This window comes from Dendropsophus ebraccatus, chromosome 3 (genome assembly GCF_027789765.1).
Source record: "Dendropsophus ebraccatus isolate aDenEbr1 chromosome 3, aDenEbr1.pat, whole genome shotgun sequence".
NCBI lineage: Eukaryota > Metazoa > Chordata > Amphibia > Anura > Hylidae > Dendropsophus > Dendropsophus ebraccatus.
Window position 1 is genome coordinate 130,777,658 of NC_091456.1, and position 15,905 is coordinate 130,793,562.

The 15,905-nt window shown below is 43.0% G+C and overlaps 1 protein-coding gene across 5 annotated transcripts in view; it reads right to left on the reverse strand.

Moving 5' to 3' along the window:
* Positions 1 to 15,905, reverse strand: part of COMMD10 (COMM domain containing 10) — a 269,009-nt gene that overhangs the window by 243,235 nt on the left and 9,869 nt on the right. For 4 of the 5 annotated variants that reach the window (XR_011362179.1, XR_011362178.1, XM_069962683.1 and 1 more), the window contains exons 3-4: positions 5,092 to 5,202; positions 4,162 to 4,317 (exon numbers count right to left, since the gene is read on the reverse strand). Coding sequence is in view for 2 of the 5 variants with exons in the window: in XM_069962683.1 (XP_069818784.1) it covers positions 4,162 to 4,317; positions 5,092 to 5,202 (267 nt within the window). In the remaining 3 variants the exon portion in view is untranslated. Of the gene's footprint in view, positions 1 to 4,161; positions 4,318 to 5,091; positions 5,203 to 6,930; positions 7,092 to 15,905 lie in introns of all 5 variants that reach the window. The other variant, XR_011362180.1, reaches the window with a different exon arrangement.

The following is a 15,905-nucleotide window of genomic DNA, read 5'->3' on the forward strand; positions in this document are numbered from 1 at the left end:
AGCTTATGCACTGGGGGGGCAGTAGTAGCAGCAGCAGCAGCCATCTCATTACATTCACAGGTGACAGTGACACCTATGTCTATCATACAGCTGGAGGCAAAAAAGGTTTTATAGTTGAAAACCAATCAACCAAGAGAAACCAAGAGAATGTTAGTCCTGTATAGGGTAGTCAAGGGTTTCCTTATTACATGGGATGATTATGTGCCCAATCAAGCGGATACAGAAAGGTAACACCCATGTAATAATGACAATGTGTAGCCGAGGACCCGACCTGTTATCTTTTAGCAAGTTTTAAATTTATCCACAAACCACGCATCGTTCCGTGTAAAAGGAGGTGCATGGTCGGCGACCAAAAAGAAAGTGAGCTCCAATAACTTGCAGGCTTCCAATGTAAACCTGTTCTGTCTTATATAAGGTAAAGGTAATATAATAGGTCTCTGTTTTATACATAACAGATGACAAAGAGGATAAGAAGAGGATCTCCAGGATAGTCAGATTTGCTGCATGGTTAGACATTACAGACAATCCAAATATAGATACTTCACACTATCCAGAGATAAGGACATGGCAATGTCTGTAAACAAATATAAAAATATCCTCGCAAACATAACATTTCCACCGCTCCAACATCTGGCTCCAAAAAACAGTGATACAGTGATTCGCTAATCTCTACACAGAGAAACCGGGGTTAACTGCCCACAGCAACCAATCACAGATCCGCTTTGTGCTCTATTAAAATAAAAGCTGTCTGTCATTGGTTGTTAGGGCAGGTTACACCAGTTTCTTTTTTACAGTTTTATATATCTGGGCCAAGGTCTCTAAATTGCAAGAGCATCAGAGAAATGGGAGCCAAAAAAAGGAAACATTTATAGGTATTAGGTAGTAAGTTTTCCCAAGCTGGCAGAGTACTGATTCTGCTCTTACCCCCTTTAATGCACAAAAGTTAAAAAAAAGGAATGGAGATATCTGTAATTCTTATCATTGGTACACTTTAACTGTGAGAGACAGAATCTATAAAAAAAAATTGTATGCAATAAGAATTTAATCACCTACCAACCAGCAAGAATTTTGGTTCTTACAGACCTGCTAGTTTTTTTGTTTTTTGTTTTTTAAGAAGCTCTCCTACTCTGCACTTATTATCTGTAATAATTGCACCTGTCTGACCTTGTTACATGTATAAAAAAACACCTGTCCACACACTCAATCATACTCCAACCTCCCCACCATGGCCAAGACCAAAGAGCTGTCTAAGGACACCAAGGACAAAAGTATAGACCTGCACAAGGCTGGGATGGGTTACAGGACAATAGGCAATCAGCTTAATGGAAAGGTAACAACTGTTGCAATTTTTAGAAAATAGAGAAAAGACAACATGACTGTCAATCTTCCATGATCTGGGGCTCCATGCAAAATCTTGCCTCGTGGGGTAGGGATGATTCTGAAAAATCATGTCAGGAATCAGCTCAAAACTACATGGTCAATGACCTGAAGAGAGCTGGGACCAGTCTCAAAGATTACTGTTCGTAAAACATTACACTAGAAGTGTACCTACAATAAAATAAATCTCCATTCTTTGTAGGAGGGAAAACTTGAAAAATCGTCTGTATCACATATTTATCTTCCCCCATGTATGCAAATAAAAAATCCCTTTTCCTTGTATTAGAGGGTGGTGCCATCTGCATCTTGTATATACTAGTTTAAAAACAAATGGATTTAGTTTGAAATTGCTGGAAAGGAAAAGAACCAACAGGTAGTGAATATAAGGAAATAATGATGTTGACCTGTAATATGTTGATGCTTCTTGTACTATGAGCCTCTCAGGAAGCCAACACCATCTTTTATGACAAACACATAAACTGTGACTGGAAAGTCTACGTGGCATTTATAAGATTGTACACAGAGCAATTTCCTGAGAAGTCATAACTCAGATCGCTGCACACTTTTCTTCGATACGCTTCACGACAGTTAATGATTCTGATCCTATAAGTTTATAGCCAAACAAAAAAATGTGATATACATGTGTGCTGTTGTAAATGGTTATTGGTTTGCCCATTAAATGTGGCATTGCAGTGACGTGCTCTATAGACTGCTAATTCTGATGTATGAATCAGCTGCCAAACAGGAGCGTGATCCTTGACAGATGAGGTGATGAAGATTACATCTTCAAGTGCCCGGCAGTCCACATTAGATGTGTCTGGAAGTGAACGCACACAAATCTTCTGTGTCACTATGCAGATACCTAAATGAAAGCTGGCGGCTGCACTGAAATATTCCTTCCTGGTTTCAAAGACAATAGATGATACAGGAAATTGTAGCATCGGAGAGCTGCAGTAATATCATGTAAATTTCGGGAATGAAATATGAATCCAAGTAGAGATTTTGCATGAGATATACCTACAGCGGGAAACAATTCAGAACATCTGAAATGAAATGATAATGATTTACAAGGAAACCAGCAGAATATGCATATACAAGCAGACATTGTGCACTACCCAGCAAAGTACTGTCTAGATTTTAAGGTGTTTTCTGGGTTTATGTACATAAAAGCTATACTATAAGCTGTATTTTAAATAATCTTATGGTATTCAGTCATTACTACATTAGTGATAACAGCATGCCAACACAGGTATTGTCTATAGCATTTTATGTACTCTAGAAAAGCTGCAGCTTATAATGTAACACACTATAGGATGGAGCTTTCTACATATATACAGTAATCAATCTCTCTCACCCTTTGCCTTCAAAACAGTATCATTTAAAGTGTACCAGTCATTTTATTTATATGTAACACTTGCAATATGTATACGCTTCATTTTCTCTATGAGCAAGTGAGTGGCCCTTTTTATCAGTTAGTTTACTCTGCAGCAGTGCACGGCTGCTGACCAATCAGCAGTCATCTTTACTGGGCCAACTGAGCTCCCTATACTGGGTGGGACAGGGAGTGGGGGAGGGGATGGTTTGCATAGCGGGGTCTGCAGCCCTATAGTCTGACCCAGGAAGTCTCCCTCACCTTCCAAATCATAGCAGATCCACTTCAGGCTGGGGCTTGCATGAGGGGACACAACTGTGGAGGTAATAACCCCTTTATGTGCCCACATCACCCCTGCTCATTCTCCCTGCAGTCACACCCAGCCATTTACACTGCTGTATAGAAAAGTTTCTGCCACTGTCCTCCTGCACAGCTTTGTGATACTCCCTTCCTGACTGGTCCATGCTGAACACACACCCTTCCTCATTGCTGTCATGTGACCACACAGACCTCTGACAGCAGCCCTGCTTCTCTATTTTAGCCTGTTGTACTACACTACTGAATTATGGTGATCTGTAGCTCTATCCTGTATCTACAAATGACTACAATTTTTTCAGGTATATGCACTTACTATACATTATACTCCAAATGCTGCTTGGCGGTACTGTACTATTCTGTTACTTATAATATCACATATTCAGCTATTTCTGAATGTTTGTTTCATTTGTTTTAAAAGTTATTAAGAATAAAAAAAAATCATTATTTTTTGGGGTGTGGAACCAATTGTCTGCATATCAGTGATTTCTTATGGGAAAATTTGCTTTGGTTTAAGAGTGGATTTGGATTACAAGCACAGTCCCAGAACGAATTATAATAATCCATACAGCTGAGTGCTTTCCTCCTGGGCTTGTTGCCTTTCCCGTCCTGCTGCAAAAAAGAGGTTTCATTATAAGCTTTTAGAGACTGTCTCCTGCAGTCACAGAGATCTCAATAGGTGAGGTCTGACACTCAGACCCCAACTGATTAAAATTGTTGATGTGTTTGTGCGATGTGCCAAAGGTTTTTTTTAAAGTGACAAAGACAAATAAGAAAACTACAACAACTATTAGGCTATGTTCACATTACGTAAATTCCGCAGGAAATCACTGCTGTTGTTACAACAGCCGGAATTTCTGCGGTACTTAAGTAGTGCTGCAGGCTGAGGGAATCCCGGCCAGAGTGTATACACATGGTATACACTCCGGCCGGGATCCCTAGCAGCACCGAGAGAAACTGACGTCAGTTCACATAATGGCAGTACCGCCCGGGATGATCTTTTTTGGGACCGGCCGTTCTGTGACCCCGCAGCCTTAAACAGCTTCAAAATGGAAAAAAAACCTGTAATTTTCTTCATCTGTCACTGGCATGATTACCTTTTTTGGAGTTAGAGTCCTCTGTCTAAACTTCTCCACAGTCTCCTGCCCAGCATTCTCCCAGACACTGGCAAATGCTTCTGTTTTACTGGCCTCAAGATGGATGTTCTCCAGCTGCTGGCGAAACACTGGAGTTTTTAAATTGTGATACACAGCCTGCAAAATAATGTACATGGCATCAGGTGACTGAGATACAAGCTCAGCATTCTGGTTCAATCCTGAACATGAACACAGAAGTATATCCCTGCAGCACCTCCTTTATTTTTCATTGATCTTATTTTATTCTAAATTACAAATAAAAATAACTGCACCCGCACCTCACTATCCTGGGCAACTAGTTGTAACAGGCACCTTCCCCTGTGCCCTTACTGCATTAGGATGAAAACATTGGTGAATCCCACCCCTAAATATTCCCCCCTGTTGAACTTGAAACAGGCTGTCAGCAAATTAACCCCTGTGTTTACTGCAAAAAGTTTATTTCAAGAACATGCATGCAGTCTTGCAACTTAGGCTAGGCTCACATACAGCAGCCCAGTATGTCCAGCGTATACGCCAGTAACAAAAAAATTACATTTACTGAAGTGTTGCTGGCTGCGTTTTTTAGTCTCTAAAAGTATATGTACTTTAAAAAAATTGGACCAAATGTCCAAATGTCTAGTTGACTATGTTCTTCCCACGCATATCGGGCAGGGGCTGGAGCACAGGAGGCGGGCCGACCCGCCCCCAGTAGGAGGGAATTCCCTCACCTCTATGATGCGACTCCATTAGAATCAATGGAGCCGCGTCATAGAGGGACGGGGATTTCCTCCAACAGGGAGCGGGCCGGCCCGCTTCCTGTGCTTCGACCCCTGCCCGGTACCCGTGGATAGAACGGCCATTCTGTCTGTGGGTCAAGGTACATCCTCTTTAAATAATAATTATTTGTAATACCTGTTCCAAAATGAAGGAGATGGTTTCCAAGACCAGTTTTAAGCTTTGCTTCTCCAAGGAAAAAGCTGCTTGAAGTTTTTCCTCTTCTTCTTCATTAAAACTCTGTTCAGCCTAAATCCAAAATAAAAAAAAGTTAATAGTTTATAAAGAAATATACATGTGGTATAATAGATATTCATTCCGAAGAGCAAACTCTTCATCTTTCAACTAATCTGCAGTCATATCTGAAATTCAGAAACCTGTACTGTGCTGCTTAAATTGTGTCTGGATGAAATCTATCAGCTCACATTTTTATCTGCATAAAACACATAAAAGCAGAGAGCGAGCAAAAATTCCAAACTATTGAGCGCTAATGTCAGGTATTTGTATCTTTTAGACCAGCCAAGAAAATCCTCTTGTGATAATCCCAAGGCTGAGATCACACAACAAATCTAAAAAATAAATGGGTTTAGAGAGATAATTGAGAGTCTGACTGTGCTGCATTCATCAATCCAGGGATGCCAGAGAGAACCTTATCTTGTTCTCTGCACTGATACACTGAGTCGTATATGGATCCATCAATTGAGGATGTGAAGTCATGTAAACTAGCTCTAAGCAGAGCTAAATCGAGTTGATGCCTCTTTCTGGAGCAAAGCACAAGACTCACAATTTACATTTTAAGTGTCAATATAATTCCATTCTCCCACCTGATCTGATATAGGCTCTATTCCTACTGATGTTATGGCTTCCACTTATAAGTCAGATCTATCATGTGATGGATACAAAACGCAAACTCATAGACGGAATCAACTTTATAATGGGGTCCCCTGAGGTGCTATCAAAGTTTTCACAGACAAGACACTGTTTTGGATCTGTCACTTAATGTGTCTAATAGAGGATGAATGGACCCCACTCCAGTCAAGTGGTGACAGCAAACATAGCAATGTGATATTTCCATCATCAAAAGTAGTAGAATCCCTAAGAGACCTAATGGCAAAGGGCCCAAACAGCAACATGAAGTTAGCAAAAAACATTCTAAAAAATCTCACAGACTATAAAGGGTTTATAGATGACCATGACTCATAACTCCACAAGTCTAATATTTTCTAAAACATAATTAAAGACAGAACCTCCATTTGATACAGAGTAAACAATGTACACAAAAATAATACTAGTAAGGTATAGTATGTGCACACTGCTTAAGACAGATGGAAAGTCCGTCGCATAATCCGTTGCTTGCGCCCACTCGCAGGACAGCGGCAGGCGCGCACGTCTCCACCTGTGTCATATACTCCATTCTATGCACGGGCGGATTCCTTCCTCCGTCCAAAGAATGAACTTGATCATACTTTGGACGGAGGAAAGAATCACCACGCGTATAGAATGGAGTCTATGACACGGGCGGAAACGCTCCCGCCGCTGTCCGCGGACTTTCCGTCACTTTTAAGCAGTGTGCACATACCCTTATAGCTACAGTTCTTATAACTCTAACCTTAACATTGCTACATGAGAAACAAGTTTAACATCCCCATGTTGGAGTTCGTAACACTTGCATGACAAACAGAATCAAAGTTCAATGGCACATGCACTGTATGGCAATAGAAGTGTCTAATGGTTGTTCATCAACCAGGAAAGTGTCCTGGGTTCTTGGCTGTAAGTGCTCTTTAATTTAAATATTATATTATTTCTCAAATGCATTTCTATCATTGTATTACATTTATCATATTATATAATCCTTGTCAGATGAGATAAATAGCATTTAGAGATATGCTTTAAAACACTCATATGGACCATTAGGAAAAACAGACTGGAGATGTTTACTGACTTCTATAGGTGAGTGCTTAGGGCATGCCCTGTTACCTGTGCAGAGGTCACTGCAGGGACAGAAAGGAGGTGAGCTGTGGCCATCATTTATTGCCTCAGATGGACCTTGTATGACCGGATTTGTGCTTTAAAACACAGGTGTCACCATCTAGAATGTGCACATCTACAGAATACTATTACATGTCCATATGTAGCCACTGGGTGATAAGGTGAAAAAAAAATATTTATTTATTTCAACATTTTGGGTGATTCACAATTCAAATCTTGATTCTCTTTTTTCCTGAATAAACATTTTTTTTCCTTCCAGACGCCTTAGCTACTATTTTAAAGTGACACTGTCACCCCCTTTGTGCATTCTGACATCTCTACACAGGTGTAAAGGGTAAATTTAGTGTTTTTCATACCTTATTTCATATCATACGTCATGGTGTTTGTTCAAGTAAAAAGTGTCCTTTTATCAACTGCAGATTGTATTAAGAGGGCGTGGCGTCACGGCATTAGCCTCGCCCACAACGTCACTGTTGGCCATGCCCCCTTGACGCCCATTGGTTGGCCGACGTAAAGGGGGTGGGGTCTAGACCTTTTGCCCAGCCTGTTCCAATGTCGGCGAGGGGGTGGGGCCAACGGTGTCATTGTGGGCGGGGCTAAGTGGCGCTAAGCCCGCGAGGCCACGCCCACTTGATACAATCTGCAGTTGATAAAAGGACACTTTTTACTTGAACAAACACCATGACATATGATATGAAATAACGTATGAAAAACGCTAAATTTACCCTTTACACCTGTGTAAAGATGTCAGAATGCAAAAAAGGAGGTGTCACTTTAATGGTTTTTGAGGCAGCAACTATATTGCTTAACACACTAACCATGCCTCTGTATAAGCAGTTATGCCCAATATGTGCCCCCAAATAGTATTCATGCCACTTTGTGCCCCCATATAGTAGACAAGAACCCTATGTACCTCCATATAGTATAGGAGGTCTTTCCTGTGCATCCACATAGTAGTTAGGCACCTGTGTGCATCCGTGTAGAATCCTTCATGTTCCTACCCTCCAGGTAGATCCCCTAGTAGTTTGTCCCCCCACCCCCATTGCATAGTAAATTGTATTCCCAATGTAGGTTATCCCCTTGTAGTAAGCCCTCTTTGTACGTAATCCTCCCTGCACTAACCGCCCCCCCCCCCCACCTCTAAATCACGTCAGTCCCCCTGTAGGCAAGACCTAACACCCCCCCCCCCCCACCCGAACAATCACACCAGTAGTAAACACCATCCCCTGTAGGTAATTCCCCCTCTTTAGGCAATCCTCCCCATGTAGGTATCACCTTTGTAAAAAATAAAAAAACACACATACTCACCTGGCTTCTGGCCAGTCTCGGGACTTCTTTTCTCTAACTTTTGTGTCAGGTGGCAGGAGGAGACAGCTGCCTCTAGTGGTCAAAGGCAGAATGCTGCCAGCAGCCACAAGAGTGACTGGCAGGCGGGAGGAAGCCAATGGCTTCTCACTCTGTCAGTACACAGTACTTAAGTATAAGGGCTTACTAGGAGACCTTATAGTTAAATAAATAGGTGCAGCACCTGGCAGCCGAGTGAGTCTCCTCCCCCCCACGGGCATCACTGGCGTCAATGCCCCTAGAAGTGTCCTGCTGCTTAACTCTGTCTATACTGCAGCAAGTAAATGTCACAAAGTTCACTACAATACAGAAAGAGTTAAATAGCAGAAAATGTATTACTGGGCTGTCTGCTAACAGTACACACAGTACAGAGTTTTCTAGCTAGTCACAGCACATTTCTCTCTGCTAGTCTGCTGGACTAACCAGGCTAACACTGTGCTTGGCTGGTGATTTACTCTCTACAGTACTAGATGGCATGTGGGGGGAGAGGGGCTTACTGATGCACTGGATTTGTAAGGACTATGTAAACAGAAAAAAAATAGCTGCATCCCAGCAAGGAAAATGTTACACTAAGCGCTGAGCTGCTTCTAGGAAGCTAAAGGGAGGGAAAGGTGGAGATTACACTGCAGCACTGTGGACACACAGCATTAGGTAGGCTGGGATTTATACAAGGCACAGCTGCCCTGAGCTTTATGAACAGTAAGAGATAGCAGGGAAGCCTTGCTTTAAATTTAATATAGATAGCTGCGGTTTTGTGATTTTTGATTCTTTGTTGAAATACTTTTGGTTCAAAACCTGAGAAGCTGTGCAGGCAAAAACTGCACCATGAAAATTTGGTGTAAACCTGCAGTGTGGTTCTCAATTGTGTTGCACAGTACTACTGGGTGTACAGCTACCCTTAAGGGAACATTCAAACAAAAAGGCAATTACAGTGGTGCCTTGTATTACGAGCATAATTCATTACGGGACCGTGCTTGTAATCCAAATCCACTCTTGGATAGCTGCGTTTAACCCAAGATCTGTCCTGGGGTCCGTTCGGCAGGTGATGCAGTTATTGTCCTAAAAAACAACTTTTAAACTTGCAGCCCTGTGTCAAATTGGTGTCGTCTAGAGTGTCTGTGCCCAAGCCTTGCATCACCTCTCCATCCCTCCTACCCGCCGTCCGCATCATTAGAAAAGTTAAAAAGTTGTTTTTTATGACAATAACTGCATCACCTGCCGAACGGACACCAGGACAGATCTTGGATTAACCCCTTGCCTCTTCAGCCTGTTTTGGCCTTAATGCCCAGGGCCTATTTTTTTAAATCTGACCTGTCTCTCTTTATCATTTATCTCTTGATCTTTATCTTGATCATTATTTTTATAAAAAAAAATGTTGCCGCCTTATTCGGGCGGGATAATTAATGTAACAATTTAATAGAAGGGGGCATTACAGATGCGGCGATACCAAATATACTGTATGTATCTCATTTATAGGGGATCATTTATAAAGGGGGATGGAGAATGTGTATATTTATTTAATTTATTAATTAATTTATTTGTTTATTCATTTATTTATTTATGTATGTATTTGTGTGTGTTTTAACTTTTACAGGTCCATCTATAATACATTACAGCACATGATCAGTGCTGTAATGTATTATAGAGAATGAATGAGCTGTCAGAAGCTGACAGCTCATTTATATCATCAGGTGACTGCCTCAGTGCAGGGGCCTGATCGTTCTGATTCATAGCAGCCCAGACGCATGAAGCAGCGTCTGGGTTGCTATGGTACCCCCTCCAGCGGTTTTGGGAGGTCAGATTGTGGGTATAGAGTCGCTTTAAACCAAAGCTAATTTTCCAATAAAAAAAAAAATAATATGCAGACAATTGGTTCCACTCCCCAAAAATAATGATCTTTTTCTTCTAAATAACATCTAAAACAGATGAAACAAACAATGAAAAATAGCTGAATATGTCATTATCAGTTACTGTACAGTATAGGAATTAGCATGTGGAGTATAATGTATAGTAAGTGCATAAACCTAAAATAAATTGCTGCAGTTTGTAGATACAGAATGGATAGTACAATAGCATAGTACAACTAGAACAGAGAAGCAGGGCTGCTGTCAGAGGTATGTGTGATCACATGACAGCAATAGGGAAGGGGTGTGTGTTCAGCAGGGACCAATCAGGAAGTGAGAACACAGAGCTGTGCAGGAAGACAGAGACAGAAACTTTATATACAACAGTTTGAATGGCTGAGTGTGAGTGCAGCCAGATTACAGCAGCAGTGTGTATAGCTGAGTGTGAGTGCAGGCACATTTTAACAGGGATGGAGAGGATAGGAAACACAAGGGTTGACAGAGACTGCAGGGAGTATGAAGGAATGAGCAGGACAGATGTGGGCACAGTATAGCAAAACTCTCTGTCCGGGAAGAGAGGGGTTACAGTTATGAAGAGATTATCTCCACAGTCCTGTCCCCTGATGCAAGCCCCAGTCTAAAGTGGATCTGCTATGATTTGGAAGGTGAGGGAAAAAAAAAAAAAAAAAAAAAAGTATTAAAAAAAAAACTCAATATGCATTTCAAGTCTATGAAGACTGAATGTCCAGTCACTTTAAACTGAATGTTTTCCTACTCAGTTTGTAAAATATTTTTTTTAAATAAGCCAACTTTTCCTAAGTGTTGTTTTAACAGCATTTAAGATATGCTTTACAGCAAGCCCCATGGACGTAGATGACATTAGTCTGGTCCAGATTTTATTCATTTAAGTGGCAGTGTTTTATAGGCATGCTCCGTGACCTGTGCAGAGCTTATTCCACAGCTCGGGCCCCCCAACGCTACTGTAACTCTGGAAACACTAGCGTGGTGTTCATAGTACAGGATAGATAATCTCACGATGTCTTGATTTGTGCAAACTGTGGTGAAAAAGCAGCAATTTTTGCAAATCATGGTAGAACTGTAGCCAGGAGACAATACACCACTGAAAGTATACTTTTTTGGGGTGACCATGGCCCCCCCAGGAGCTCAGGGCCCCGCACTACCGCCCGAAAAGGACCTATTATAATCCGCTACTGGCTCCAGCTATTGTGAGATCCTGTATACAGGTGTCACCTTTCGCTGTAAACCTGTGACAATAGGCTGCTAGAAAGTGATACGTATCGAACAGGAAGTGTCATCTTAATATATGGATGAGCAGCCAGAATGAAAACTGCAATATTTCAGGATTGTTTAAAAAATATAGACAGTAATATAGAAAATAAGAACTAAGATCAATAAGAAATAATGTTTAACATAAAAATGGAAAATAATAAATAGGTAATTTTATCATGACGTAATGCTTAACACACCAAGTTACATTTGCTACAGCCACTAATTTCCCATATATGCTAAAGCCACTCATTGTAGTGACGAACACAAAATAAAAAAGCTCATGAGAATAAATCAGTCTTGATAGGTGAAGGCCAGTTATCAGAGACAGCAAAAATAACATATTCATTGAAAGTGACATTCTCTGTATTTCCTTATTTATTGCTGCACACCATTTGTATCCCTTTAATATATGAGCGGCATTTGCAACTATAGTGATAAACCTTTGAATAATGTAGGAAAGAGGACAGACGATGCCAGAGCAGATGTACCAGCACATTGCTCATTATTATGTAGACTCAATCAAAAAAATGCAGAAATGATCTGATAGACAAGACGGCAAAATCAACCTGAAGCCAGATAATGGAAGTGAAAAAAGGCATAAACGTTCAGGACGCTTCCTTATCTCTTCACGTTTAGACTTCTGCCTGACAACACAATAAGGGGAGCAAACCAGGCTATCCTCATATCTCTCTATTTCTTTATTTCCAACCATATCACAAAATTACACTTAGAGGAAGGCGGAAAACTAAATGAAGCGCACAAGGTTGCAAACTGTTTAAAGAGAGAAAGTGTGAACTTTCCCCAGGTACATTACAAATGCAACTAGAAAGGATACAGGATTCCTGTTACTTATGGATATAATGTACAGATCCAGCCATATCCAGAAGAAACTAGTCACCTGGGTAGTGACCATATACAGATATCAAAATGGCTTATCCAGGCTTTCAGTTTGGTTTTGCAGATTAGTTTCATTGAAGTGAATGGAGCTGGGTTGTAATAAAAACACAACCTAAGGACAGGAGTGGTGCTGTTTTTGCAAGAAAGTTGATGTGCTTTTACTAATCCTGGAAAATCCCTTTAAGGGTGCCTTCACACCTACCGCATCCACAGCGGATCTCACTTCTGCGGATTCGTAGCGAGATCAGCTGCGGATCCGGTACCATTGACCCCCTATGATAGCACATACTCGCAGCGGGATTAACATCCCGCTGTCAGTCTGTGCTTTAACGGGGGCCCCGCAGCCCTGCCGCCCGAATCTACCATCCTCAGCCGCATCAGTCCATACTCGGCCGCATTAGCCCATCCCCGGCCGCATCCAGCAGCCCGCCGCCGTCTGCATCCCCCCATCCCCGGCCGCATCCTCCCATCCCCGGCCGCATCCCGCCGCCGCCCGCATCTCCGATTCCCAGCGCATCCTCCCCTCCCTGGCCGCATCCCGCAGCCCGCCGCCGAGAGCATACAGTACCTGCTCGGCGGCGCGGCTGCAGTGATGCTCCTGGCTCCGGTCCCGCTCAGATCAGCCTCACTGCAGCCGCGCCTCCGAGCAGGTACTGTATGCTCTCGGCGGCGGGCTGCGGGAATCGGCCCGGGGGTGGGGGGATGCGCCGGGGATCGGAGATGTGGGCCGCGGCAGGCTGAAGGATGTGGCCGGGGATGGGGGGATGCGCCGGGGATAGACTGATGCGGCTGGGGCTAGACTGATGCGGCCGAAGATGGTAGATTCGGGTGGCGGGGCTGCGGGGGGTTAAAGCACATACTGACAGCGGGATGTTAATCATATGAGTATGTGCTATCATAGGGGGTCAATGGTACCGGATCCGCAGCGGTTCTCACTTCGAATCCGCAGAAGTGAGATCTGCTGTGGGCCGGTAGGTGTGAAGGCACCCTAAAGGGATTGTCCAGCAATCAGCCTTTTTTAACCCCTTCATGTCAGGAATACATACATATATGTTCCTGCTGCACATACACAGAATGCCTTTAACTGACTTCTCCCCCCGTCCTGGCAGCATCTGTGATAAGATGCTGGGAGCGAGGGAACTGTACAGATATGCGCCGTTCTGTAATGAATCAGTTGCGCGACTCTGTCATTACAGCGCAGCGCATATGTGTACAGTTTCCCCGCTCCCAGCATCTAATTACAGATGCTGCCCGGGCGGGGGGAGAAGTCAGTTACAGGCATTCCACGTCCATGTTCCGTGCGGAACACAGAATGTGTGAATGCAGCCTTACATTTACCACTCCCCGTGTTGCAGCGTGTCCTGCTTCAGGGTTATATAGTACTTATCAGCTGCTGTATGTCTTGCACGAAGTGGTGTTTTCTTTCCTGTCTGACACAGTGCTCTCTGCTGCCACCAGGAACAGGAATTACTGTCCTGAGCAGTAGCAAATCCCCAAAGAAACAGTCTCCCGCTCTGAACATTTCCTGACATGGACAGAGATGGCAGCAGGGAGCACTGTGTCAGACAGGAAATAATAAAGCACTTCCTGCATGACGTACAGCAGCTGATAAATATGGGAAGACTTTTTAAATAGAAGAAAATTACAGATTTGTATAAATTTCTTACACTAGTTGATTTGAAAGAACCAGACTTGTCAATCAGCCTGATACACTGTAATCAATCTGGCACATTTGTAGTCTGACTGTGTAAGGGACCTATTACATGGAGTGATAATCTGCCGAATCAGGCCGATTTGGCAGATCATCGCTCCCTGTAATAAAGACAAACATCAGCCGATGACAAAGATCATCGGCTGATCATGTGTTTAGGTTCTAGCCTAAAATCATTGGGCGCTGGGTGTGCATCGCTTCATGTAATTGTGTTAAAAGATAATAAAGTTTCTACATACCTGACCACGCTCCCCAGTACCTTCCTCAGCCATCGTTGGAACTGCAGAGCCGGCCTCTGAAGTAACAGGCCACTCAGCCAATCACTGGTCACAGCCAGGCTGGCTCTGCAGTACTTGCGGCAGCTGTGGGACCAGAAGGTAGGAAGATAGGAAGGTTCTGGGGATCATGGTCAGGTATGAAGAACTTTTTTATTTTACACTAAGCAAGGCGATCGCTAACGATATACATACAGCCATTCTTATACAATGTAAACGAGCAGCAGATCAGCACTCACTTACGATATTCATCCGGCTGTGTAATACGGCCCAAAGTTTGCACCAAGATAGGTTTAGTAAATCTGGGCCACTGTTGGCAACAAAAGGATATATCACTGATGAGAGATGGCAGAACTGGCCAAGTCTTTACACTACATCACCTGCAAAGTGGGCTATGGTGAGTATAGACACATATGGGAGTATTGGTATGATTAAAACTACGTTGGCAAACAGTGATGGCACAGTTCTATGAACATGTTCCCACAACATTCCTTTTTATCAATATGCTAGAACAAGAGGAGATTTGGTATGTCTGTAAAGGCTGATAGTAATTGATGTAATTTACAATGTCTCTAGCATAAAAAAAATATATTTTTTTTTTCACTTTTTGCTCTCATGTGCCCCCTTTGGTGCTGTTGTTCCTGCTCTGGCAGCTGACAACACAGACCTTTGTTACATCCCCTGCAGAGAGAGTATTCTCAGCTATCCTGCCATGTTACTGTATAGGCTCTGTCCCTAACCTGACATGCAAAGCAGGAAGCTATTTCTATTGGATGCTCTGCCATAAACTATACAGAGAACTGGGGAGTGACTGAGCATGTGTGTCCACCAGCACTCCGCTCTGTAGTTGGACATGCACAATGATATATACTATACAAGTATATACGCTATACATTTCTTCAGATATGTTGTCTTAATAGATAGGTAAGTACAGCATATGTCACTTATGTCATCTTTGTACTTGGCACTATATAATACAGTACACCAGTGGCATAATCAGTTTAATAAGCTAAAGGAAAGCAAGCATGGCTGGGGCTTGTTGCATACCTGTTGATGCTGATACTCCCATCCCCCAGAGGATAGCATCTCAGAGCGGGCCGCCTGCACCCCCCTCTCTCCCCCATGAACTGTGCTGTGCAGAGAAGAGCACCACTGTGCATGTGCACAGCTCCCTCACTCTGCTCTGTTCCCCTACCCCCACCCGGGCAGTAGAGTGGTCTGCACACCCTGCTCATCAGAGCAGACCCAACCTGAGGAAGTAGAGCAGCCCCTCCCCCCAAACCCTCACCTGGGATAGAGCATCAGAGTGGGGGTGTTCTTGAGAATGTGTGATGGGTTAAGTAGTGTGCTGTGCTATGTGGGAGGTAAGTAGTGTGCTGTGCTATATGGGAGGTAAGTAGTGTGCTGTGCTATATGGGAGGTAAGTAGTGTGCTGTGCTATATGGGAGGTAAGGAGTGTGCTGGCTGTGCTATGTGTGATGTAAGGAGTGTGCTGTGCTATGTGTGATGAGGTAAGGAGTGTATGATATGTAAGATGAGGTAAGGCTACGTGCACACAGAGCAAAAGTGGTGGAATTCTTCACTGCGGAATGCCGCCAGCCT